This window comes from Theobroma cacao, chromosome 5 (assembly GCF_053813885.1).
Source record: "Theobroma cacao isolate CCN51 chromosome 5, ASM5381388v1, whole genome shotgun sequence".
Lineage (NCBI taxonomy): Eukaryota > Viridiplantae > Streptophyta > Magnoliopsida > Malvales > Malvaceae > Theobroma > Theobroma cacao.
The window spans coordinates 1,517,440-1,542,481 of NC_142643.1; the positions used below are offsets into that span (position 1 = coordinate 1,517,440).

Here is a 25,042-nt window from a genome sequence, read left to right on the forward strand (position 1 = left end):
TGCAGACAACCATATCGAGTTTCTTACCATTTGTGAAGGATTTATCATGTATGCAACATCTATGCTGAATATTGAGAGTGATTCTTCAAATGCGATTCTTTGATTAACAAATGGTTTTGTTATCTGTTAAGGACTTCAATACTTCTAAATCATGTTGGTTTATTTAAAAATCAGGTTGGTAAAGTTGATGTCCTCAATATATCTAGAGAGTACCTAACTCAATGGCAAATGGGCTTTGCTAAAACTGGAGTGAAACCGCAGTACCAATTTGGCAGGCCTTGGATTTGACTCTTGAATGGAGTTTCCTTTAGGAGGTTGGTTCTTGTTTCATTAACTGTGAAGTACGAAGCTGAAGAATCGTATTTAATGACTCTGTTTAGTTCAAAGAACCTGATTTCATCTTGCCAATTCTTTTGCAACTATTGCAAAACTGGACAGATAAAGATAGCAGACAAAACCAGCACTTACTACAGGATTCTTACTTCAACGGTTTCACTGTGATGTCTTTTTGCTGTTTTTTTCCTTTTAACTTTTACTTGGTTGATGATGCCTTGCTTGCATGCGAGCTGAAAGCTTGTGATTTGATTGACACTTGTTCAGAGACTGTTTATGTCAGAAAAATTTGGTGCAAACTCCCCCGAGCGCCTGTTATATGCTGCTACGGTCTTTGTTTCCTTTCAGAGTCTGTTTAGTCATTAGTGCCTTTGAAATGATTATACTAATATTTTACAAGAACGGTTCCCTGTTTTACCTAATTAATGAGAAAAATGGATTATGAGATTAAAAGAAAATGGCGTGGCTCTTTTGATTGAGCGACTGCTGCTCTACTGCAATGACCTGAACTTGAAATGAACCGAACCTGTAACAAGCATATCTATTGCAAATCAGGCAACAACAGGGAAACAACATAGAAGCATTGTCTATTATGTTTAAATTAAAGGGGAAAAATTCTTCTCCACCTTCTAAGACATAAATACATTGTCAATCAGCATATCTGTGGCAAATAATGTACCATTTAGTTTGAAGAAAGTTATAAAAAGTTACACATATGCAGGTAGAACATAACCATTTTCCGAACATATGTCTGCTCAGACTTCACCATCCCAAAGCTCTTCAACAGTCCTATATACACCATAACTATCATGCACAAAATGTTCGGCTCTTGCTAGCCTCTCCTGCATTTAGAACAACATAGTTGTACCCGATTCTAAGATGATGCAATCATTGAAAAAACAGAATGCTTGAACAAAAGATTGCTCAGATGAAACTGTTACTTGCCTGTTGAATTTGAGAAAGCTGGGCAATCAAATCTTCAGGTATAGACCAGTCAAAAACATCAATGTTTTCCTTCAGCCTTGCCTCACTTATGCTCTTAGGAACTACGCTATGACCCATTTGCAGTCCCCAGCGAAGAGCCACTTGTGCTGGAGATTTCCCTAGTTCCTCTGCCACCATTTTAACAACCGGATTGTCCAGGACCTTCTTCCTGACATTTTCTCCAGCTTGGGAACCCAATGGAGAATATCCCTGAGATCAAACAACAAGATGGGCTATTGTGTAAAAAGGTGTGGTTCGGAAAGACTGATAAAACTAACTCAAAACATAAGTGATCAACTGCACAGCCCCCGAGATGAATATGCCGGTTTTATTGCTTTCAATCTACAAACTCACCGTCAAGTGAACTCCCTTAGATTGACAATATTCGTGCAGCTTTGGCTGCTGCCATACAGGGTGAATTTCCACTTGATTGACAGCAGGAGTTATACGTGCCACTTCCAACAGATCTCCAAGCTTCTTTGAAGAGAAGTTACTCACTCCAATAGCCCGAGCCTTGCCAGAATCATTGAGTGCCTCCATTGCTCTCCACGTACCAGGTATGTCAGGTTGCGTAAAGCTTTCAGGCTTAACAACAATTGATCCCTTTTTTAAACTGACTGGCCAATGTATCTTCAAAATTCCATTACAAATTAGCAACAACACAACCATAAAACCATTTTCAAAGCAGATGATTCATATATATTTCTCAATGCAGTAAACCAAAGCAGCCTAATGTGTTACACTTACTAGATAGAGATCCACATAATCAAGTTGCAAATCTTGCAGAGTTTTATTCAATGCCTTTGATACATCTTCAGGCAAGTGATCACTACACCTGAAGTTCAATGTAATATAGATTAGATAGGGAAAGTTAAAAAAATGGACTAAAACTGAGTTAAAAGAAAAAGAAAGAAACGAACAAACCAGAGTTTGGAGGTAATCCATAAGTCTTCACGCCTCACTATACCTTCATTAAACAATTTCTTCAGAGCAGAACCAATCTGGATCAACCAGAAAATACATATGTTAGACAAAGAATTGTATCAATAAAGAGATGGCATTACCCAATTCAATTTGGAAAACAAAAATATATAAAAAAAAATCAATCAATTCTAATATCAAAAGAAAGTAGCAGAAATCCTGGATTCTGTAAAACCATCACCTCCTTTTCATTGCCGTACAGTGAAGCGCAATCAATGTGCCGATACCCAACCTGAATCAACAAAAAGAACAGTAAACCCAAATGAAAATCGATTGAAAATTCCAAATAAAAATCACCCAGAGAGAGAGAAAGAGATGAAAACGTTTACCTTGATGGCAGTGATGACAGTGTTTTGGATAACACCATGTTTGGCACCGAAAGTGCCTAATCCAACAGAAGGGATCTTAGCTCCTGTGTTCAGTTCAAAGAATCTGATATCATCTGCCATTCTCTTCCAAAGAATGTTGAGAACCGAGGATGACGAAAACACAGACCTTCACAACTGCGAAACGTTTAACAGTGCTTTGTTTTGGCACTTGCCAGGAAGGTGTTGGTTTGTTAGTTATTTGTTAGGTGTTACCATTCATAGTGGAAACCATAGCCAAGTGGCAGATTTCTTTCCCTTCATAGTTTTGATTCAATTTTGTACAAGATTTGTACTTTTCATGTTTAAATATGGAAATTTTGATGATTTCTTCCAAGGTCTGAGTTCCAATTGTTGCTTTATTTGCTTTCTTGGGTTTGCCAGTCCAACAAGGAAGAAGTCACCTCTATGACAAATATTAACCAATAAAGTAGAGGGATTAAATTGTTTTAATTTTTAAAATTGAGAGATTAATTAATTAAATTTTGAATATATAAATTAAATTGATGAAAATGCACGAATACACGAATACAAGGATTATTTGAGTATTTGAACTATATTAAAATTAAAGAGAAATTTTTTTTTTATTCTTTGGAAAATTTCAATTTGAAATATAAAATAGTGTAATCCTTAATTTGAAGTATGTAAATTTCAATTATAAAAATGCAACTTAAGGATCTTTAATGTCATAGTGGTAATCTAAATATATAATGTCACATGACTATATGCTCATTTTAGAAGTAAATTTGTCATACTTTTGAATATTTGTTTGAAAGTATTATAGTATAAATATTCTAGCATAATGTTTTAGAAAATGATAAAGGTAAATGGTTGCATGATTTTATAAGAGATTAAGAAGATTGTTGTGAAAACGTTTAAGATGAAAAGTCTCTAGTGCTTAAAGGTGGAATAAGACAGCCTTATGGATGAGAATTAGGTGCCTTAATTCCTTAAAACCCTTTGACTTTATGCTTGATTTTCCCCTACATTCCTTGGCCATCCTCATTAATGATGCCTATAGGCCCTCAATATTCTTAAATTAAACTTGTACATAACTTAATGAGAAGGGAACAATTGTGATATGTGCACCCGCTTACAAGCTTTGCTTTTTTGCACTTAACCATGCCTTTTAACTAGGGGTGAGCATTAATCGGTATAAACCGAAATAATTGATTGAAATCAATTGAATTTAATTAATATAGTTTTATTTTTTCGATTTCGATATTAATCAATTAAAAGAGACAATTTGTTCCATTATTTTGACTAATTTCTAAATAAGAAATTTACAACCGAATAGATTAATATCAATCATTAAAATATATTTTTTAAAATATATTATATAAATTGAAAATTTGATCAATTTAAATTATTTTTTAATAGATTTCAATTAATTCATTTTTTAAAAATTTAAAATTAAATTGATCGAACTGACCAAATACTCTCATCTATCTCTAAATTTTGGTACATTATTTTAAGACTCTAAGCTCAGCTTAGCTCCCTTTAATTAGGTACCCTTTTCTTCACTGCCACCACGTAATTAAGCTAGGACAAATGAATAAAGAGACATTATTTAGAAAAGGTGAAGAAACGTTAAACAAATGATACAGCTATACTTCGGGCCCCTTAGTCCATGTATAGAGTAGGCCATAATGCCTAAATACAAGATGATCCTTTGTCCACAAAGAAGAAGTCCAAAGCCCACTTTCTCCATAAAACATTAGGGTCTCGAATTTTGATAAATATTATCACCTTGAAAAATATCATATTTTTGAAAATTACAAATAAATTTGATAATTCGTGATTTTATATTTTAAATATGTCGTTTACGAAAACAAAATTTTAAAAAAAGATGGTCGTCACTTTTAATTTTTAATTTTTTGATTATTATATATATAAAATTTGATATATATAATATAATTATTTTTTAATTTTCTTTATGTAAAATTTTATATTTGTTATAGATAATGTAAATATAAAATATTAATAATTATATAAATAAATTTAATTAATTATATTATAATATTAAATACCTATATTGATATGTTTAATAAAAATATAATATGACGAGATAAGACTGTTATGAAATCATTAACTAGTTGATAATTGATAGTAAATCATGGAAGAAGATTACTGATTTTAAGTTAGGACAAGGAAATCCATTTAACTAGTGACCCCAAGCTTTGAATTTTTCCCCTTGGCCTTTTTCTTTGTCACGTTGAATGCTCTGAAGCCAAGTTCTAAAATTTTGCAATGTAAGGAAAATGGAATCATTAGTGGAAGTTCACAATTGAATGAGGCGCTGCTGCGGGCCAATGTATTCTTGCTTCTGGACCTTACGTTTGGCTCTTGCACTTCGTCATTTATAGATTGTTTGAGTAGGATGGCCAGCAAAGTCGTCAGGTCTTACGTCTGCTTTTTCTTTGTCACCTCACTCTTCTTTTGTTGAGCTCTGGAAAGGTTAATACCCCATTTCATTAGCTAGTGCATAGTGGTTTCAAAGTGAAAAGGCCACAAGTTATTTCCATCTTAGATGACTTTGTCACTGATCATACTTAATACTTACTTCCAGGGTACTTCCAAATTTAATGAGGACGATTTTCGAGTATTAAATGTAATGTGGATGATTCCGCACGTATCAAAAAAACTTAATTAATCTCTATGGGTTACTATATGATCATCAATAAGTAGTGCAGACTCTAACCATATCGAGTTTCTTACCATTTGTGAAGGATTTATCATGTATGCACCATCTATGATGAATATGGAGAGTGGTTCTTCAAATGCGATTCTTTGATTAACAAATGGTTTTGTTATCTGTTAAGGACTTCAAAACTTCTAAATCATGTTGGTTTATTTAAAATCAGGTTGGTAAAGTTGATATCCTCGATATATCTGGGGAGTACCTAACTCAATGGCAAATGGGCTTTGCCAACACTGCAGTAACAATTTGGCAGGCCTTAGATTTGACTCTTGAATGGCGTTTCCTTTAGGAGGTTGGTTCTTGTTTCATTAACTGTGAAGTACGAAGCTGAAAAATCGTATTTAATGACTGTGTTCAGTTAAAGAACCTGATTTCATCTGCCAATTCTCTTGCAACTATTGCAAAACTAGACAGATAAAGATAGCAGACGAAACCAGCACTTACAACAGAATTCTTACTTCAACGGTTTCACTGTGATGTCTTTTCGCTGTTTTTTTTCTTTTTAACTTTTACTTGGTTGATGATGCCTTGCTTGCATGTGAGCTGAAAGCTTGTGATTGGATTGACACTTGTTCAGAGACTGTTTATGTCAGAAAAATTTGGTGCAAACTCTCCCGAGCGCCTGTTACATACTGCTACACTCTTGTTCCCTTTCAGAGTCTGTATAGTCATTATTGCCTTTGAAATGATTATACTAATATTTACCAATAACAGTTCCCTGCCTTGCCTAATTAATGAGAAAAATGGGTTATGAGATTAAAAGAAAATGGTGTGGCTCTTTTGATTGAGCGACTGCTGCTCTATTGCAATGACCTGAACTTGAAATGAACCGAGCCTGTAACAAGCATATCTATTGCAAATCAGGAGGCAACAGGGAAACAACATAGAAGCATTGTCTATTATGTTTAAATTAAAGGGGAACAACTTCCGAACATATGTCTGCTCAGACTTCACCATCCCAAAGCTCTTCAACAGTCCTATATACACCATAACTATCATGCACAAAATGTTCGGCTCTTCCTAGCCTCTCCTGCATTTAGAACAGCATAGTTGCACCCGATACTAAGATGATGCAATCATTGAAAAAACAGAATGCTTGATCAAAAGATTGTTCAGATGAAACTGTTACTTGCCTGTTGAATTTGAGAAAGCTGGGCAATCAAATCTTCAGGTATAGACCAGTTAAAAACATCAATGTTTTCCTTCAGCCTTGCCTCACTTATGCTCTTAGGAAGTATGCTATGACCCATTTGCAGTCCCCAGCGAAGAGCCACTTGTGCTGGAGATTTCCCTAGTTCCTCTGCCACCATTTTAACAACCGGATTGTCCAGGACCTTCTTCCTGACATTTTCTCCAGCTTGGGAACCCAATGGAGAATATCCCTGGGATCAAAGAACAAGATGAGCTATTGTGTAAAAAGGTTTGGTTCGGAAAGACTGATAAAACTAACTCAAAACATAAGTGATCAACTGCACAGCCCCCAAGATGAATATGCTGGTTTTTTTGCTTTCAATCTACAAACTCACCGTCAAGTGAACTCCCTTGGATTGACAATATTCGTGCAGCTTTGGCTGCTGCCATACAGGGTGAATTTCCACTTGATTGACAGCAGGAGTTATACGTGCCACTTCCAACAGATCTCCAAGCTTCTTTGAAGAGAAGTTACTCACTCCAATAGCCCGAGCCTTACCAGAATCATAGAGTGCCTCCATTGCTCTCCACGTACCAGGTATGTCAGGTTGTGTAAAGCTTTCAGGCGTAACAACAATTGATCCCTTTTTTAAACTGACTGGCCAATGTATCTTCAAAATTCCATCACAAATTAGCAACAACACAACCATACAACCATTTTTAAAGCAGATGAATCATATATATTTCTCAATGCAGTAAACCAAAGCAGCCTAATGTGTTACACTTACTAGATAGAGATCCACATAGTCAAGTTGCAAATCTTGCAGAGTTTTATTCAATGCCTTTGGTACATCTTCAGGCAAGTGATCACTACACCTGAAGTTTAATGTAATATAGATTAGATAGGGAAAGTTAAAAAAATGGGCCTAAAACTGAGTTAAAAGAAAAAGAAACAAACAAACAAACAAACCAGAGTTTGGAGGTAATCCATAAGTCTTCACGCCTCACTATACCTTCATTGAACAATTTCTTTAGAGCAGAACCAATCTGGATCAACCAGAAAATACATATGTTAGGCAAAGAATTGTTTTCATAAATCTATCAATAAAGAGATGGTGTTATCCAATTCAATTTGGAAAACAAAAATACCCAAAAAAAAAAAAGAATTCAATCAATACTAATATCAAAAGAAAGTAGCAGAAATCCTGGATTCTGTAAAACCATCACCTCCTTTTCATTGCCGTACAGTGAAGCGCAATCAATGTGCCGATACCCAACCTGAATCAACAAAAAGAACAGTAAACCCAAATGAAAATCGATTGAAATCCCAAAGAAAAATCATCCATAGAGAGAGAGAGAGAGATGAAAACAGTTACCTTGATGGCAGTGGTGACAGTGTTTTGGATAACACCATGTTGTTTGGCACCGTAAGTGCCTAATCCAACAGAAGGGATCTTAGCTCCTGTGTTCAGTTCAAAGAATCTGATATCATCTGCCATTTCTTCCACAGAACGTTGAGAACCGAGGATGACGAAAACACAGCACTTCACAACTGCGAATCGATTAATCGGTTTAAACCGAAACAACTGATCGAAATCGATTGAATTCAGTTAATTCAGTTTTATTTTTTCGGTTTCGACATCAATCGATTCAAAGAGACGATTTGTTCGGTAATTTTGACTAATTTTCGATTCAAAAAATTTACAACCGAATGAATTGAAAATATCGATCATTAAAAATATCGTTTTTAAATATATTATATAGATTGAAAAATCGGCCAATTTAAATTATTTTTTAATATAATTCGATTAATTCATTTTTTAAAATTTTAAAATTAAATCGACGGCACCGACCGAATACTCCCTTCTATCTCTAAATTTTGGTACATTATTTTAAGACTCTAAGCTTAGCTTAGCTCCCTTTAATTAGGTACCCTTTTCTTCACTGCCACCATGTAATTAAGCTAGGACAAATGAATAAATAGATTGAATAATTTGTAATTTTATGTTTTAAATATGTCGTTTATAGAAATAAAATTAAAAAAATGATGATAGCCACTCTTAATTTTTAATTTTTTTTATTATATATAATACTTGATACATATATGATACAGTTATTTTTATAATTATTTTTTAATTTTTTATGCAAAATTTTATATTCGATATTAATAATGTAAATATAAAATATTAATAATTATAAAAATAAATAAAATTAATTATATTATAAAATTAAATATGTATATTAATATGTTTAATAAAAATATAATATGATAAGATAAGACTGTTATGAAATCATTAACTAGTTGATAATTGATAATTAATCATGGAGGAAGATTACTGATTTGAAGTTAGGACAATGGAAATCCGTTTGACTGGAAAGGAAAAAAAAATGGAAAATGAATTGATAAAAAAAGAATAATAAAAAAAAAAGACAACCACGTAGTGTACTGTCAGTCACTTTCTTTCAAGCCTTCAACCCACGAAACTAAAACTCTCTCTCTCTCTCTCTCTCTCTCTCTCTCTCTTACGTCCTTCATCAAATCAAACCATCAATATCACCATAATTTTTTAAATTATGATCTGCTAAGCTAATCATAATTTCAGGGTATTCCTTAAATCCTACGCTTCTATATATAGCAGGGTGGTCCAAACTCCAAATCTCCAAAATCCCCACTTCATTTATAGATTTTCCTTTTACATGAAACAATGGAACCAGAAAGAAGCTGATTTGGACTCTGATTTGAGTACCCATTAATGGAAGCGCTTTAAGATTCTGGGTGTCTTGTCTTTTTTCTTTTTTTGAAGGAAGGGCCCTTTGGTTCTGGGGGATAGTGGGGGCCCTTTAGCTTGAAGAAAGAGGATGAAGGAGTTGATAGGGAGTCCGGGAACAGTGAGTGGGTTAACCCTAAGGATAGCCCAATGTGCATTTGCTGCTGCTTCCATTGGAGTCATGGTCTCTACCTCTGATTTCTCTACCTACACCGCTTTCTGGTACTTTTGTTTTCCCTTTTTTTTTTTTTTTCCTGTTCTTAGTTTTACATTTTTAGATTTGGTGGGCTTTTTTTGTTTTGTTTTGGGGTATATTATAAATTTAATATTCTTATTTATTGCCATTTTTGAGTATTGTGAGGTTGAATCATTAACCAAATTTTAGTTGAAAATGATGTTTTTGAATCGAACTGGTCTTAGTAAACATTGATTAGTTAGCTCGGGAGCTGAATTTTTTAGGCAAAACTATGGGCGAAAGATAATTTCCTTACTGGTAGAAAGAATGGGTAAAGTGAAAGGTGAAGTTGACCTGATTTCTAGACATGTGGATTATTACCTCTTTGCATAGTTAAAAAGGTGGTATGTAGTACTGCAAATTTATTCAGTTATAGTTATATGAGTTGTGCAGCGGTTTTTGCTACTCTACTGATCTGGTTTGAATTTATTGGAACATGTTTAAGTACATTTTGGCGGTGTGCATGAGGAGTAGGAAAATAAAGATTACCATTTGAGTTTTAAGTTTAGGCTTCAGCTCAATTTTGGTCCAGAGCTTTTATGGCATGATTTGTCATATGCTTGTTGAGAAGATCTGACCTAAGAGGGTTTAATGAGGAAATTTGAGTTTTTTTTTCCAGCTTTTCTATTATTAAATGAAAGGCATAGGAATTTGCTAACTTCAATTTGTAACAGCAGTTGGATGAGATATTCTCTGACCTAGTCGTTTAGCCTAATGAATCTCTAAAAATTGGATTTTAAGCTGTATGAAGTTGTACAAATTAGCATCTGTTAATTACATGGTTAGGCAGAAGGAATCATCTACTACTTTAATGTTATTGCCACAATGGACCTAGCTATAAGTATATACATGTTGGAGGTGCAGTATACGGGGACTGGTTGTTTAAAGTATATTTTTGTTCTTGTAATAGCAAATCTTGTTTGGAACTGAGTGTTTGTGTTAGGCGTAACAGTTGGAAACTGAACAGAGTTCTATGGAGCCTTTCTGCTACTATATGTCATGTGGTGATGGCAGTTTCCTAAGTCACTTGTTTTATGTTTTTTGTCTGCTTAGAGTGATAGCAGTCTGTAACGGAGCCATTCATTTGTCTTAATCAAATTCAAGACACAGTTATAAAATAGGTTGGAATAAATTTGAGTGCATATTTGTCTGAAACTATGTAACCTCTTTGTGAGTCTTCTATTATACATGTGTGATCTTTTAAACATGCAACTTCGATGGAATTTGCTTCTTTGGTCTTTTTTGAACTCTCACGGAATTTGTTTTTCTTTTGTGAAAATGCTAAAGACACAGCTCTTTTGTCTAGGTATAAAATAGCATCTATGCTTATCTTCCATAGTGCCATTTCTGAAGTAAAGTGGTTGTGGATCTTACAGGTGCTGTTCTAATTTTTCGCTGTACCATATCCCTGGGAAAGGAGAAAAAGTTGGTTAGGTTGGGTGGGGTGGGCAGGAATAGAAATGCACTGTAATAATTCTCATTAGTGCAGTTTTGATGTTTATTTTGTTCTTTGTTTCAGCTATTTGATTGCATCTATGGGGCTTCAACTGCTATGGAGCTTTGGACTTGCATGTCTTGATGTTTATGCTTTGAGGAGAAAGAGAGATCTTCAGAACCCAGTTCTAGTGAGCTTATTTGTTGTAGGTGATTGGGTATGAAACCTTTCTCTAAAAGTCCTCTGTAATCTCATTTAGTCACTAAATGTATGCATGGACATTGATGTAAATCAGGTTTTCGACCTTAAATTGCTTGCTACTTGCAGTATTTGTCATTTTTCACATCAATTTTCACTTTCTTCCTCAGATTTCTTTATATTCAGGCTGTTTGTGATTCCATAAGTGGTTTACATGACCCTGTAAAGTAGTTCTTATTCTATCAAATACAGCCTTTCCATATGCTACATTGCTAGTTTTATGAGCACCTGTTACCATTTCTGAATGACAATAGAGTACAAATCTTATCACTGTCTTCATACTCTGTTTCTGAACTCTCCATGCATTTTGCTATAATTTTTTTGAAGCGATGATAGTAATTGCCATTTGGATCTTCGGAGTTCTGTCTGCTTAGTTTTCTATCAGTTTTTTCCTACATGAAGCTTAACATTTGTGAATCTTTTTTATCCTTGATACTCTTCGGCTGAAATTGTATATCGCCAGGCTAATCCTCCTTGAACGTGCAGGTTACAGCTATGTTATCACTGGCAGCTGCATGTTCATCAGCAGGGGTTATAGTCCTGTATGCAAGAGACTTGGACTTCTGCAGGGCTCAAGCTCATTTACCCTGCAGGCGATATGAAATATCTATAATTTTGGCATTCATCACATGGGTTCTGATTGCAATGTCATCTCATGTCATGTTCTGGATCTTAGCCTCTTTCTGAAGGGCCAAGGGCCCGGCGGTTCCCAAACCCATGCTCAACAATGAATATACACGCACATAATAGTATCTCCTATTTGACATGTAAATGCTTCTTTTTCTTTTTCTTCCATATGCCTTAATTTTTGACAATTTTGGAGAACTGGAAAAGTTTTGCTTATGCACATTAAGGATTTTTGTTTTAGTAATCAATTTCGTTCAAATATTACTTGTTCTCAACCATTAACAAACAATATTATCAAATTCATGTGGACCGCATGTTGGCTTGGGTCGTGTTTTGGGGATCTTAAATAAGGTCTTGAATTGAAAGGCATGTGACCTGTCTTTTCTTACATCTCCCAACAGACATTCTGCATAATGTGGAATGGTGTTTTGTCTGAACAAGAGACAGGTACTAGTGTCATGATCCACTCCAGCTTGTAAAATATTGTTCTTTCTGACTCGTCAGGTCTCACACTCGTCTCACAAAAAGTGTTTCACATTTTCTTCCACTTTAACACAGCTCAGTATCCTCAGCTATACATTATTAGTATTTTCAAAGCCTGTCACAGTCTATGTTGTTCGTTTTCATCTATTGGAACTCATGATTTTATCTTACAAAAGATGTCTTACATATTAAAAATGATGTTAACATTTAAGTATTTAATCACACTTTAGTATAAAATCGACTTATCCTTTACAACTTACTAATGGAATATGTTTCAAAAGTATGAATTTGGTGGTTTAGATTTCATCTTGAAATACCTTTTCCAGGGCCGTTGATCATCCTGAAGAAAACATGGTTTAGGCTTATAACAATCAGTTATATGACAGAAGGTCCCAAGTCCCAACCCAAATGCCAAATGTGGCATCTAGAGAATGAACAAAATCTGTCCGAAGAGTATCATTCTGAGAGAGAGACACAGGCACTTCACAACAATATAAAAGATTAAAAATGCAATTAACTTAATCAATATATAGCTTAAGTGTATGCAATGTCATGTATTTGTTGTCTCCATTTTCCCTTTTTCTTGAGTTTTGGTCAATGGCATTCCAAAAAAAATGAGACTCGTCCTTCACAAATCCGTGAGGTTGCCTCTGCATCTGTCCTCCATTAACAAAATGCCTACTGCTCTCCCTGAGTCTACAAGCCAATCAGCCACTCACCCCTCGAACTTATTCCAACTGGAGTTTTGCCTAATAAACAAGAAAGAAAAGCAGAAAAAGGGGCAAGGTAGACAACCAAATTGCAGTGTTAAACTCTCAAAATGCTGATTCCAAGTTCACCATTGTGATCACATGACAATTTCTGGCTTCAAAATGCTAGACTTTATCTCCTTGTGAGGCAGGACAACACCTCCATTGCTGTAAACTTCATCTCCAAGATGAACATCTTCTCCTAAGATTGTCATGTTTTCCACCCGAGCCCACCTTCCAACAGTGGAATGCCAGCCAATAATGCTACTGGAGATGCAAGCATGCTTCTTGATGCGAACTCCACGCATTATGGTACAGCGTGACAGCCTAACCCCAGACTCAATGATGCATCCGGGACCAATGGCTACGTCAGGTCCTATGAGACACCCTTGACCAATTACAGCACTCTCGTCTACCAAAACATTTCCAACAATGTTAGATCCAGCTTCCAATTCCGCAGAGGATTTTTTATGCAAAGAATCAAGGTATAATCTCAGGCCGGTAATATAATCCTTTGGTTGTCCTATGTCCATCCAGAACCCAGGTAGCACCATAGCATAAAGCTTATTCTCTCCCGCAATCATTGGGAAGACCTCTTTCTCAATTGAGGTGGGTCGCAGTTCAATTCGGTCAAGAACAGATGGGTTCAACAAGTAGATTCCAGCATTGATTTTGTTACCTACAAATATCTTTGGTTTCTCAACAAACTTTTCAACTTTGCCTGTAGTCTCTTCCATAACCACAACACCATATTTTGATGGCTCATCCACCTTCAAACAAAAGTAAGATCCTTTTAGTAAGGCAAAATGGTTTAGTCCTTGACTAAGAACAAGAATGTGAAATCCAGTTTCCACTTTACCTTTGTCACCATAATTGAAGCTTCTCCTCCATGACCCTTGTGAAAATCAATCATTTCTTTTAGTGGATACTCGCTTATAACATCACTATTGAGGACAAAGAATGGCTCACCAGAACCATCAATCAACTTGTCTCTAGCCAGAGCTAGAGGACCTGCCGTGCCAAGTGGTTCAGTCTCTTGTGAGCAGGTGATTTTAATGTCAAGCTTTTTCTCAAATTCTTTCAGGAAATTCAACATAACCTGCAAAATAAATTAGTATGAACAACTTAATTCAGGAAAAAGTCGATAACACAGTTACCCGCATGAAATTTTCAGTCAGAAAAGGGTCCTTTCTAGTTACCTCTGGTTGGTAATTGATGGCCAGAACAACTTCAGTAACTCCAATAGCTTTCAGAGCTTCAATCTGGTATTAAAAGAAACAAAGAAACTAGGAATGATTCACATTTTTAACACATCAACATAAAGCTTCATACTTTGTTAGCATAGAAGTTGGTCATCTTTCAATAACCATGTTATAGCTTTCTGGAGATTAGGCTATAGAATCATCAAATATATCTTTCAAACAAATCCCTGCCTTGACAAAGCTTAACTCTATTTTGCAGGATTACCCATCATTAAAAAATCTACAAAAATTTCAGATCAATAAGGATCAGACCAACAACAAACAATAAGTAAACTAAAGACAGCAGGGGAAAAAACAGAAGAAAATAAGAAAACCTGATGCAGTATCATAGGTTTATTAGCAAAATCCACCAGAGGCTTTGGCACGCTAAGAGTCAACGGTCTCAAGCGGGTTCCAAACCCTCCAACGAGAATTAGTGCTTTCATTCTGATAACCCACCAAAAATCTGTATTTCCTGTAAAACATCAGACCCATAATACAGATTATCTCAAACAGTGAAACCTTTTAGGGAGTACTTCGGTTACTCAACAAATCCCATAAATCATACATAAAAAAAGGGAAAAAAACTTGATCATAGATAGATGGGTCTAGGGTGGCCGAGACACTGAAAAAGTGGGGAGCTTGAGTCGGACATACACAGACAGTTAATGTTTGTTTTCCAATTAGATCAATGGCAGAACCGGGTTGGCCAGAGTTTAGTTGTAAGAGCTGTGACAGTGACCTTTGCGGGGGTTTGAACTCTGAACAAATCTGAAAGACCTTGGATGCCAGTAATGCTGTCATGGGACTCTGCGTCGGCCTCCAGCAAGGCTTTGGTTCTTTGATGAATTTATAAGGCCCTTGTCACCTGAGGCCATGTGGGCTACTCCAGTGTTAATAAAGTTATTTCTTAATTTAATTTTACTCTTAATTAAAAATTTCATTATTTGATAAGATTAAAATTTTAAATTATTATTTGAATTCATAACCCTTTAATATCCAATTATAGTTTATTAAATTCAATTAGAGTGGATAATTGTTTTGGACATAATAGTTATAACTATGGGATTATTTAATTCACATAATAATATGACAAAAATGAAAAGTAAGTATGGAATGTAATTTTTCTATGGAAATTTTAAAGAAAAAAAGAAGTGGCATAGACCTACATGCAATTTGAATATAGTTTCATTTACTATTTTCTTCATGTGCCCTGTTACCCTTATACATGGCCAAAGGAACAGAAAGAAAGGTTGTTCTTTCCTGGTAGGAATACCTAGAAAAACCATGGCTGCTATGTAAATGACACAAAGGGTCCCCTAACATTCCACCAGAATATTTTCTTGCAATCCTTCCAACGTAAAACCCTTTAACTAACATTACAAACCTCTCAACCTGTTAGTGTCAACCATGACTAAAGATGAAGAAACCCCGAACTCAAAGAAGCTCTCTTGGGCTGATCAGGTCGAAGCTGAAGACAACGAGGAGGAACGTGCCTTGCCCCATCTCCCTCCACGCCAAGTCATTGGCCCTGACGAGAATGGGATAAAGAAAGTCATAGAGTACAAGTTCAATGAAGCTGGTGACATGGTTAAGGTCACATCCACCTATCAGGTTCGCAAGGTTTGTACCAAGACGAGTAAGCGAGCCATTCAGAGAAGGTCATGGCCAAAGTTTGGTGATGCAGTGTACGACGAAGCTAGTAGCAGACTCACTACGGTTTCTACTGAGGAGATTTTTCTTCAAAGGCCGTCTAGTGTCAAAGGTTGCAACTTTTTCTTGTTCTTGTTATTCTTTCTATTGCTTTTATTAACCTTAAGGTTTTACTGTCAAGAAAGGAGAGACTTTTCAGTTTATTTGTTGATTCAAATGTGTTGCATTGGGGGGTTCTTTTCCATTTTTTTTGGATGAACACGTTATCTTGTTCATTTTCTTGTTTGCTCTCAAGATTCTATTCTTGTCCTTATATTTATCAACAAAATTCTCTAATCACGAGTTGTTCAATGCTTCTTTGCTAATTCATGTACATGCTACCCTTTCTTGGCTTACTACTAAACCCTGCTTCTTGGTGTTAAGAAAGCCTTAACATATAAGGGGAAACGATCAAAGCAATGACTAGTCACGGAGGGCCTACTTCTATTGAGTTTTGGAGGTTTAGAGGGGAAAACGGGCAAAGATTTTTGGGTTTTAGATTTGCATTGTGTCTACCACATTTCTCTTATCTGAGGATAAAGAGTTATGACCTTTGATTCCCAGTTAAGCTGACCTGACCATGAATTGATTCCTTGCCAGGGTTTGCAATCTACCAGTAGAATTAAAGTTTATCTAATTAGTAAATTTTCTTTGAAAAACATGACAAAGAACAGTTAGCAGAACTAAATATTGATACTGGATTTTTAAGTTTCTTCTTGTTTGATGTTTAAAATTCCTCTCTGCTAATGGTTGCCTTTTTCAATACTTGAATTATCAACAGAAGTAGAAGAAACTAAAGCCAGGGAAGATGCTTTGAAGCAACTGGGAAAGAGAGGAAATAGTTCCTTGGTGTGTAAGACTCGTGTCCAAAAGGGTGACCACTTGACTTTAAGGTGTCCTTACAAGGATCTTGCACCACAAAGTGAACTACGGAATTATAAAAGGCTTTCTTCAGCATACGGTGCTGCAACTTCTTCTAAAGCCAACAGCAGCACTTATGTTCCTCCAGGTATGAGAGATGGTGCCAAAAAGGGAATTGGCACAGATGTGAGGCGCAGGAATGAAAAGTACACCGTCAGAGTTAGCAATCTCTCACGGTATGCTCAAGAGAGCGACGTACGTGAGCTTTTCTGCCTATTTGGACAAATAGCTGATGTCTACGTTCCCCGTGATCATAAGCCTAATTTGAACAGAGGTTTTGCTTTTGTCAATTTCGTTAACAAGGAAGATGCACAGAGAGCCATTAACAAGCTCGATGGATATGGATATGACAATCTGATCCTCAATGTTGAATGGTCCTTGCCAAGAAAATAGATGTACATGTTCCTTAAAAGGGAAGGTCTATATAAGTTTAGATATTGGGACAGCAATTCTAAGTATGAACATGAAAGCTGTTTCATCTAAATAGTACTAAGTAAAATTTTTTTTGCTTGCTTGAATCCCTTTGGGCTTTGGCTTTGGTCTAATATGTTGATTTACTAAAATGTTCTTGAATCCCTTTTGTTGCTGAATCGGTAGTGTGTGATTGTGGGTATCAGCAGATCTAATTGTTTGTACCTTCCATTTTTACTTGCCATCTTAAACTAATTGAAAGAGGTGAAGTTTTTAACTAGGGAAGTTAGAAATGGGGATCTAGAACTAGTGAAATCTCTGAGTTCATTTTACTTTTACAATTGATTTGGGGCTATAACATCCAGTCAACCAAAAATCATGGCTGTGCCAATCCTTGCATCTACACTTCAGAAACCTCACCCGTAGCAATGCTGATAATGTATTCAATCTCATCAGCCACTTCTTTCATAGAAGGTCGGTCCTGTCTCTTGTCATCCAAACATGATGCTGCCAGTAGCCCCAATGCTATAATTGTTTCCAGTTCTAAATTTGTAGCTCCCTCTTTGAGAACTGGATCAACAACATCCATCAGTCTCTCTTCATCTATTATATTTTTCATGTAAACCACCAAATTCACGTTCTCGTCTTCTCTGTTGAAATCTATAGCCTTCTTAGAAGTCAAGAGCTCAAGGAGAACAACCCCAAAGCTATAAACATCACTCTTATCTGTAAGCTGAAAACTACGGTAATATTCTGGGTCTAGATATCCAAGGGTTCCTTGAGCAGAGGTGTGTATGTGACTATCACCTGCTTCTGTTGTCTCAACCAGCCTGGAGAGCCCGAAGTCAGAAACTTTGGCATTGAGCTTTTCATCAAGTAAAATGTTACTTGATTTCACATCACGATGGTAAATGGGTGGCACTGCTGCGGAGTGGAGATAAGCAAGACCTTCTGCAGTCTGGTGAGCAATGCGTAGCCGACGTTGCCATGTGAGGGGAGCATATTTGCCAGAAAGGTGATAATGGAGGTGATCAAACAATGTTCCATTGGGGATGAACTCATATATCATGAGAGGCAGGTCAAGCTCAACACAACAGCCAAGGAGTCTTACCAGGCTCCTGTGGTTCACCTGGCAAAGAACTCGAACCTCATTGAGGACTTGATCAGTACCTTTGGTGTTCCCAAGCTTTGCACGTTTGATGGCTGTTACAGTTCCATCATCAAGAACGCCCTTGAAGACCTCGCCAAAACCTCCGGATCCTATGAGGTTTGCTGCAGAGAAGTTGTCGGTTGCTCTTGTTATTTCTTTGCCAGTGAAGACCCTGGTTGATTTGCCATGGTTTTTGGCATTTAATATCTCTTCCCTCTCCTTGATTAGATTCTTCTGCAATTCTTTCTTTACACGCTGACGTTGCCTGTACACTAGAATTCCAATCATTATAGCAAGTGAAATTCCTCCCAGCGCAGCAGCCATACCTGAAAAAATGTAGTAACCATCACAAACACTACCTGGCATAGAACCTGGTAGACTCAGGTAGAGTATAATCACATTTTTACTAGATTTGCTAAATTGCTAAATACTTGGAGAAAAAGATAAGAGTAGTGCAAATTCAGCAGAACTTGGAATGTGAAACAGAGGTTACCCTAACATGATTTTTTATGTGAATTTTAGTTCTACGCTGGCACACACATACCACAAATGAGTACTGTCTGCTTCTTTGGGTTTTTGCAGCGTTTCCCTGGTCGGCATTTTGCACCTAAACAAAGAGAAGAGAGTAAGCATTATATTCCTTTGAACTGTGTCTGAGTCATTTTTGCTCATTCAAGAGGTAAAATTCTATCCCTATTTTGCTTCACTGCTATATTCAACTTGGGTTTGATCACATTCAAGGGAAAGTGGTTACTTACTTTGACACAATCCGTTGATAGGATCCCACTGAAACCCTTTGTTGCACAAGCACCTTGAAGATCCAACATTCACAGGATCAGCCAAGCACTTCGAATGCAACAAGTTCTTGCAATCCAATGGCGTTTTGCAAACCGGTTCTTGTGGCAAAGCCCACTCTATCTCCAAACCAGGCTCAGGCCATTTCTTTGGAGGGTTGACAGTGTCAAAGTTCACAAAGCTCTGATATGCTAGACAACCTCCATCATGAATCCTCACCACATACGCAGTTTGTGACCCGCCAGTCTTGAACACGCAACACAATGGAGTATTCATGCACGCGGCTGCATTATCCTTGATATAGTTATGACATATGCTTGTTGATGTACAATTTATGGGTGCTTGCAAGTGCAACATTGCGTTCGTACAGTTCAGCAACAAAACAGTGTTACTGCTAGTTATGTTGAAGGGAAGATTATCATCAAGCTGGATTCCTTGTGTGCTGATATCACTTGAAATGCAAGTGCCACCGGAAAGGCTTGGGGGTTGGAGAATTATCCGCTGAGTCAGGGGATTGATGGATGTGATCGTGTAAGATCCCTTTAGAGCATTAAACCATAGTGCCCCTGCAGTGCACCTAATCTTATAGGCTTGATCACCGCAATTAGGCCCAGTGCTAAGTGGGTAAGGCACTGGAATGCGGCCACAATTACTGCAACGAACCATGGCAGCTGCACACCCTGCAAATGATATTAGTACTACCGTAAAGATCAATATTGAGAATACAGATTTCTCCATTGGAGGAAAAATTGGTGGTTTTTGCAGTTAAATTAAACTGTAAGGGTATTAACTATATAAGTTAGGCACCAGTCTATGTCACAACAGAGAAGCATTGCAAGTACTCCGGACTCTGAAAAGACAATATTGGTCAGGTTACTAGCATAGACTAATGTAATCAGTTTGTGATTTTAAATGAGGAAATCTGTTGTTTACATATTTCGAAGGAAATCTGTCAATTTACTAAAGCTTAGTGTGGTTTGAAGTGGGCAGTTTTGTCTTTTAAACTGACCCTAGAGTGTTCCTTCAGCATTATTATATGGAGTGTGAAAACAAGAAGACAACCGTCAACTTCGTCCAATGTACGAAAGTAGTTTAGGTTTCTTCAATGCAGCCAACATTTTCTTGGGAAGAGATGTGGGTTCACTGCTCTGAAATGATGTGCTAATGCTTTCACACCATGGTGATGATTACACTTTCCTTAGATCTCGGGCTCTCCACGCCTCTATGAAGTTACTTAACTTCAACCTGTTAACTCTATCACTCCCTGATCAAATATTTGAGATCTTAAGTTTATTCTTCAAGTTAGCAACTCTGTCATAAAGGAGGTGAAGGATTAGGTCACTTAAGAGTACACCAAAATTTCAAATTCCACACCGCTCAGGTTGAAGCATAGCTCTTCTCATGCATGTACTAATCATCATAACAGCAATAGGTTCAGAACCAAAGGCCCTGCTGCCTGGCCAAATTTTAGTTTGAACACTCTAGACTCCAAGGCTTTTAGCTAAAAACTGTGTATTGCTTCGTTCTCCATGTTTTTAAATTTCAACATAATTGTAGTGGTCCAGGGTCAATCCCATTCCCTCGGTGAAACAACAAGGATCTGGCCTGCTGATATGCATCAGTTTTACCATGCATGAATATGTTCCAATGTCCTCTGGGAATCTCGAGATCCGAGGCTGCAGAACTTCCATTTAGCATCCCATAACACAGTGTTCCCTAATCCACCAATTGCAAGTGTGTTTTCCTAGACCATATTCCATGGTTTAAACTTAAATGTCTGCTTCACATTGGAAGCTAATGCGTCTGCAATACGAATAAGCTTCCTATCATATTGGAAAGCACAATGATCTCTCCGGTTTTTGTTCCATTGGAAATAAACTATAAGCCCCTTTTGCCAGATTCCCATGGCACATGATCTAGTTGCTCTCCAGGAAAAAAGATGGACTGTAGTTGAACACCAAGTGAAGAAGCATTCAGAACATGAAGTAAGAAGAGGGATAACTATTTAATCAAAGTTTTATTTGGTTAATCTGCAATCAAGAAAGATCAAATAGAATAAATCTGGTATTTCCAATTGAACAAGAAAAAAGAAGGATTGGATGAATTATGATATTAGCTCCAGGAAAGGAAACTCAATTAAATCATAAATTGTCCTGTAATACATCTATGATCCTGACCTGTTTGCAACATTTTCCTGTTATGCCTTGACAGTTTACATTTAAGGGGTAAAAATCTGTATTTAATTCTAATGCACAAAAATGCTGCCATATCACATCTGCAGTTGTAACATGCTTATGGATGGGGGCGCAGAAAGAAAAGAGCAGTTGGCCTGTGGAAAATTTAGGTAAGTTCCAATAAGCTTAATCAGATTGGAATTTAAGCAGTGAGGGCAGCATTACTTATTGCTATTGTATAATTAATTATGAGATGAAAAAGAAAAGCACATAAACAAAAAATTCTCTTGGCAAAATACAAGAGAGAAAAAGGCAATTATTAAAGGTGCTGCTACAAATAAGAACTCTCTTGCAAATATTTTGTCATTTTGTAATGACTAAAAATGCAATGTATTTGCTAAATGGTTCTGGCACTATTCACTTGACAACACTCATAAGACTCTCAATCTCCTGAGCAACTGCTTTCATTGAAGGTCGATTCTGCCTTCTCTCATTCAAACATGATTCTGCTAAAAATCCCAGAGCCTTCATTGTCTCTAATTCCATTTTGCCAGCTCCCTGTATAAGATTAGGATCGATGATATCCATGAACCTTTCTTCTTTGAGAATTTTCCTAGCAAAAACCACCAGGTTCACATCTTCTTCTTCTCTGTTAAAATCAATTGCTTTCTTGGAAGTCAATAGCTCCAATAAAACTACTCCAAAACTGTACACATCACTCTTTTCAGTCAATTGGAAGTTAAGGTAATATTCTGGGTCAAGATAACCTAAAGTTCCTTGAGCACAAGTTGTAACATGACTCACATCACTCAAACCAAGCCTGGGAAGCCCGAAATTGGAAACTTTAGCATCAAGATTCTCATCTAACAAAATGTTGCTTGATTTTATGTCACGGTGGTATATAGGTGGAACCACAGAAGAATGGAGATAGGCAAGACCTTGTGCTGTCTGGTAGGCAATGCCAAGCCGGCGGTGCCATGAGAGTGTAACCCCTTTACCTGAGAAGGCCATATGAAGATGATCGAAAAGGTTACCATTTGGGATGTACTCATATATCAAAAGAGGTTGCTGTAGCTCAACACAACAGCCGAGGAGTTTGACTAGGTTTCTATGGTTCACTTGGCAAAGAATTCGGACCTCATTGATAATTTGATCAACGCCCTTGGCGTTTCCAAGCTTAGCTCGCTTGACAGCTATCCTTGTTCCATCATCAAGAATGCCCTTGAAGACCTCACCGAAGCCTCCTGAGCCAAGGAGTTTGTCTTTGGAGAAGTCGTTTGTTGCTTTTGCTATCTCTTTGCTAGTGAAAAATTTGGCCAGTTTGCCAGTGTTGGAGATTAACAGATCTTTATGGGCCTTTGTTAAACTGACTTCAGCTTCTCTCTCACAGTGCTTCCGTTGCTTGTAGATTATAACAATGGTAATAATGAGTCCAATTAGGATTGCACCTCCTGCAAAGGCTGCACCTAGACATTAGAAATAACCCTAGATTAGCTAGAAAGATTTATCTAATTAATTGCAAAATCAGATTGGTTTTAGATCCAAAAGAGGCGCTGACATTTTACCTCCAAGGATGGATGTCTTCTTCTTTTGATGCTTGCAACTTCTCCCATGTTTACACTTCACATCTAAGAGCAAAAAGGGAGTTCAGTGTCCTAAAAATATTCAATTTACTTGGTTTTATTGCAGCATAACAGACAACTTTCTTTCATTATCATTCATTTAACTAGAAAAAAAATACTAAAGTACTAGTTGACATTTCTTCATCCCAGGTCTTAACTACCCCCGGAAGTAAATTTTAGATGCTGGTGTTTCCAACATTGTTCTACTCGAATATGGATTCTTGGGAAAAGGTTTGTACGCATTTGCACATGCGACCAGCTTGGCAACCTGCAATTTCAAATTTTCTGTTCGAAATTTAATGAAGATCTTCCAGATCTTGGTTCATGTCACCACGCCTTTAAGCTGCGAGAAGCCTGAAAATTGAACTCCACATGCATTTTCACAGGCTCCAAGAGCAGAGGAAACGTGTCATTCTAGGGACATAATATGCTCTTGTTTTTAACAATTCATGCAGGACTTTCTATTAAACAATCTCTTCTTTTCAACTTTCTAAAACATTTTGAGAAGAACTAATTCATGATTGCTATCTCAATCTGCGATTACTGATGGTGGACTCAATTGTATAACCTATTCCAGTTCAACAGAAAGTAGAATGGTATACTAGAAGTTTTGTCCTGACCTCGACAAATTCCATGGATGGGGTCCCATTGAAACCCGGACTTGCATAAGCACCTTCTTTGCCCAACATTTACCGGATCTGGCAAGCACACTGAATTCAATAAACCATTGCAATCTTCCGGCAGCTTACATCTTGGTTCTTCTGGCGTTAGCCACTCTATCTCCAGCCCTGGCGCAGGCCACTTACTGACTGGCAAGTTCATATCCAAATTCACAAAACTTTGATAAGCTGAGCATCTTTCAGGGCGAACCCTGATTCTGTGGGCATGTACAGTTCCCCCTGTTACAAACCAACAGCAAACCGGTAATGCTCTACATTTTGCTCTGGCCTCTTGGTTGCCCTTTATGTAGTCATGACAGATGCTTGTCGAGCTACAATTGAGCGCTGCATATTCTTGCAGGACCGCGATGCTACAATTCATGATCATGACAGTGTTGGTGCTAGTTATGTTAAAAGGGAGGTTGCTGTCTAGCTGAATTCCTTGGCTTCCAAAATCAGCTGCCATGCAGGTGTTCTGGGCAAAACCTGGCGGACGGATGATCAGGGTCTGAGTCATCGGATTGATAGAAGTGATCATGTAGGATGATCCATTGAGACCATCCAACCTGAGTGTTCCTGCATTGCAGCGAACTTTGTACCAGGGGTCACCACAATCTGGTCCGGTGCTAAGCGGATATGGCACTGACATTCGGCCACAGTTCGGACAGAGCTTTAAGGCCATGACAGGATCTGTAGAGACCAGCATTGCCATTGTCAGAATCAAAAGAGGTAGCATTTTCGTCTTTGTTAAAGGCTGGAGTGAAAAACTTAGAGTAAAATAAACTCGAGCACGCTTGATTCTGGCTTTTAATATAGTTCTATTTTACATATTGTTGTTCAATTTAACCTCGTACCTGACAAACAGCCCAAATTTGTTCTTCCAATGCACTTTAAAATTAGGGCATATGGCTCTCTCTCTCTCTTCATTATATTGGAGGACATGCCGCTAAATAGGGACAATGTATCCTGAAGAAAACAGCTACACAGCTGATTAAAGAATTTCTGAGAAATTTTACTTGAAAAAGTTCAGAAAGTTTTGTTGAGCAGAAGAACAAAGAAAAAAATTCAGCTCAAAATATTGGATCCAAAAAGCACACCGATCCAATTTTCAAAATTTTATTTATGCTAAGCAATTACAAACTTTCCTCATAAATCGGATCAAGAGGAAAAACTTCACACCAATCGAAATACAACTTCAGCAGAAAACAAGAAGAAGAAGAAGCATGACCGTTGAGCATTGAAAACAGAAAATGATAACCAGGCAAAACAACATCAAAATACTACGTATAGCAACTGAACAATTAAACCAAGTTAAACGCCACAAGAA

The 25,042-nt window shown here is 37.0% G+C and overlaps 7 protein-coding genes across 10 annotated transcripts; 2 read left to right on the forward strand and 5 right to left on the reverse strand.

Annotated features, from left to right (window-relative positions):
* Positions 1-901: 901 nt before the first annotated feature.
* Positions 902-3,028, reverse strand: LOC108662266 (aldo-keto reductase family 4 member C8-like). Its single transcript, XM_018121531.2, has 7 exons — positions 2,628-3,028; positions 2,480-2,530; positions 2,242-2,318; positions 2,065-2,152; positions 1,672-1,947; positions 1,279-1,527; positions 902-1,175 (listed from the first exon to the last, which is right to left on the reverse strand). The coding sequence occupies exons 1-7, from the start codon at positions 2,745-2,747 to the stop codon at positions 1,089-1,091; spliced, it is 948 nt and encodes a 315-aa protein (XP_017977020.2). The 5' UTR covers positions 2,748-3,028; the 3' UTR covers positions 902-1,088.
* A 3,155-nt stretch (positions 3,029-6,183) lies between these two features.
* Positions 6,184-8,316, reverse strand: LOC108662265 (aldo-keto reductase family 4 member C8-like). The gene is made up of 7 exons (XM_018121530.2): positions 7,872-8,316; positions 7,723-7,773; positions 7,466-7,542; positions 7,284-7,371; positions 6,891-7,166; positions 6,498-6,746; positions 6,184-6,394 (listed from the first exon to the last, which is right to left on the reverse strand). Exons 1-7 carry the CDS (start codon positions 7,992-7,994, stop codon positions 6,308-6,310), a joined length of 951 nt encoding a protein of 316 aa, XP_017977019.2. The 5' UTR covers positions 7,995-8,316; the 3' UTR covers positions 6,184-6,307.
* Positions 8,317-8,943: 627 nt separating this feature from the next.
* On the forward strand, positions 8,944-12,082 carry LOC18597694 (CASP-like protein 5B2). Its single transcript, XM_007026859.3, has 3 exons — positions 8,944-9,485; positions 11,018-11,150; positions 11,678-12,082. The coding sequence occupies exons 1-3, from the start codon at positions 9,355-9,357 to the stop codon at positions 11,876-11,878; spliced, it is 465 nt and encodes a 154-aa protein (XP_007026921.1). The 5' UTR covers positions 8,944-9,354; the 3' UTR covers positions 11,879-12,082.
* Positions 12,083-12,795: 713 nt separating this feature from the next.
* LOC18597695 (mannose-1-phosphate guanylyltransferase 1-like) lies at positions 12,796-15,152 on the reverse strand. 3 transcript variants are annotated; one of them, XM_007026860.3, is made up of 5 exons: positions 15,034-15,152; positions 14,627-14,766; positions 14,250-14,312; positions 13,910-14,149; positions 12,796-13,820 (listed from the first exon to the last, which is right to left on the reverse strand). In XM_007026860.3, exons 2-5 carry the CDS (start codon positions 14,735-14,737, stop codon positions 13,149-13,151), a joined length of 1,086 nt encoding a protein of 361 aa, XP_007026922.3. In that variant the 5' UTR covers positions 14,738-14,766; positions 15,034-15,152; the 3' UTR covers positions 12,796-13,148. The 3 variants fall into 3 exon arrangements, with proteins under 3 accessions (XP_007026922.3, XP_007026923.3, XP_017977017.2); XM_007026861.3 differs by having other exon boundaries at positions 14,949-15,130; XM_018121528.2 differs by having other exon boundaries at positions 14,860-15,130.
* Positions 15,153-15,701: 549 nt separating this feature from the next.
* LOC108661899 (uncharacterized) lies at positions 15,702-17,469 on the forward strand. The gene is made up of 2 exons (XM_018120877.2): positions 15,702-16,047; positions 16,765-17,469. Exons 1-2 carry the CDS (start codon positions 15,702-15,704, stop codon positions 17,295-17,297), a joined length of 879 nt encoding a protein of 292 aa, XP_017976366.1. The 3' UTR covers positions 17,298-17,469.
* A 246-nt stretch (positions 17,470-17,715) lies between these two features.
* On the reverse strand, positions 17,716-19,998 carry LOC18597696 (wall-associated receptor kinase-like 20). Its single transcript, XM_018120878.2, has 3 exons — positions 19,224-19,998; positions 19,010-19,072; positions 17,716-18,791 (listed from the first exon to the last, which is right to left on the reverse strand). The coding sequence occupies exons 1-3, from the start codon at positions 19,996-19,998 to the stop codon at positions 17,716-17,718; spliced, it is 1,914 nt and encodes a 637-aa protein (XP_017976367.2).
* Positions 19,999-21,705: 1,707 nt separating this feature from the next.
* Positions 21,706-24,451, reverse strand: LOC18597697 (wall-associated receptor kinase-like 15). 2 transcript variants are annotated; one of them, XM_088806754.1, is made up of 3 exons: positions 23,677-24,451; positions 23,000-23,062; positions 21,706-22,900 (listed from the first exon to the last, which is right to left on the reverse strand). In XM_088806754.1, the coding sequence occupies exons 1-3, from the start codon at positions 24,449-24,451 to the stop codon at positions 21,852-21,854; spliced, it is 1,887 nt and encodes a 628-aa protein (XP_088662880.1). In that variant the 3' UTR covers positions 21,706-21,851. The 2 variants fall into 2 exon arrangements, with proteins under 2 accessions (XP_088662880.1, XP_088662881.1); XM_088806755.1 differs by having other exon boundaries at positions 21,706-22,894; positions 23,677-24,252.
* Between the last annotated feature and the right edge of the window lie 591 nt (positions 24,452-25,042).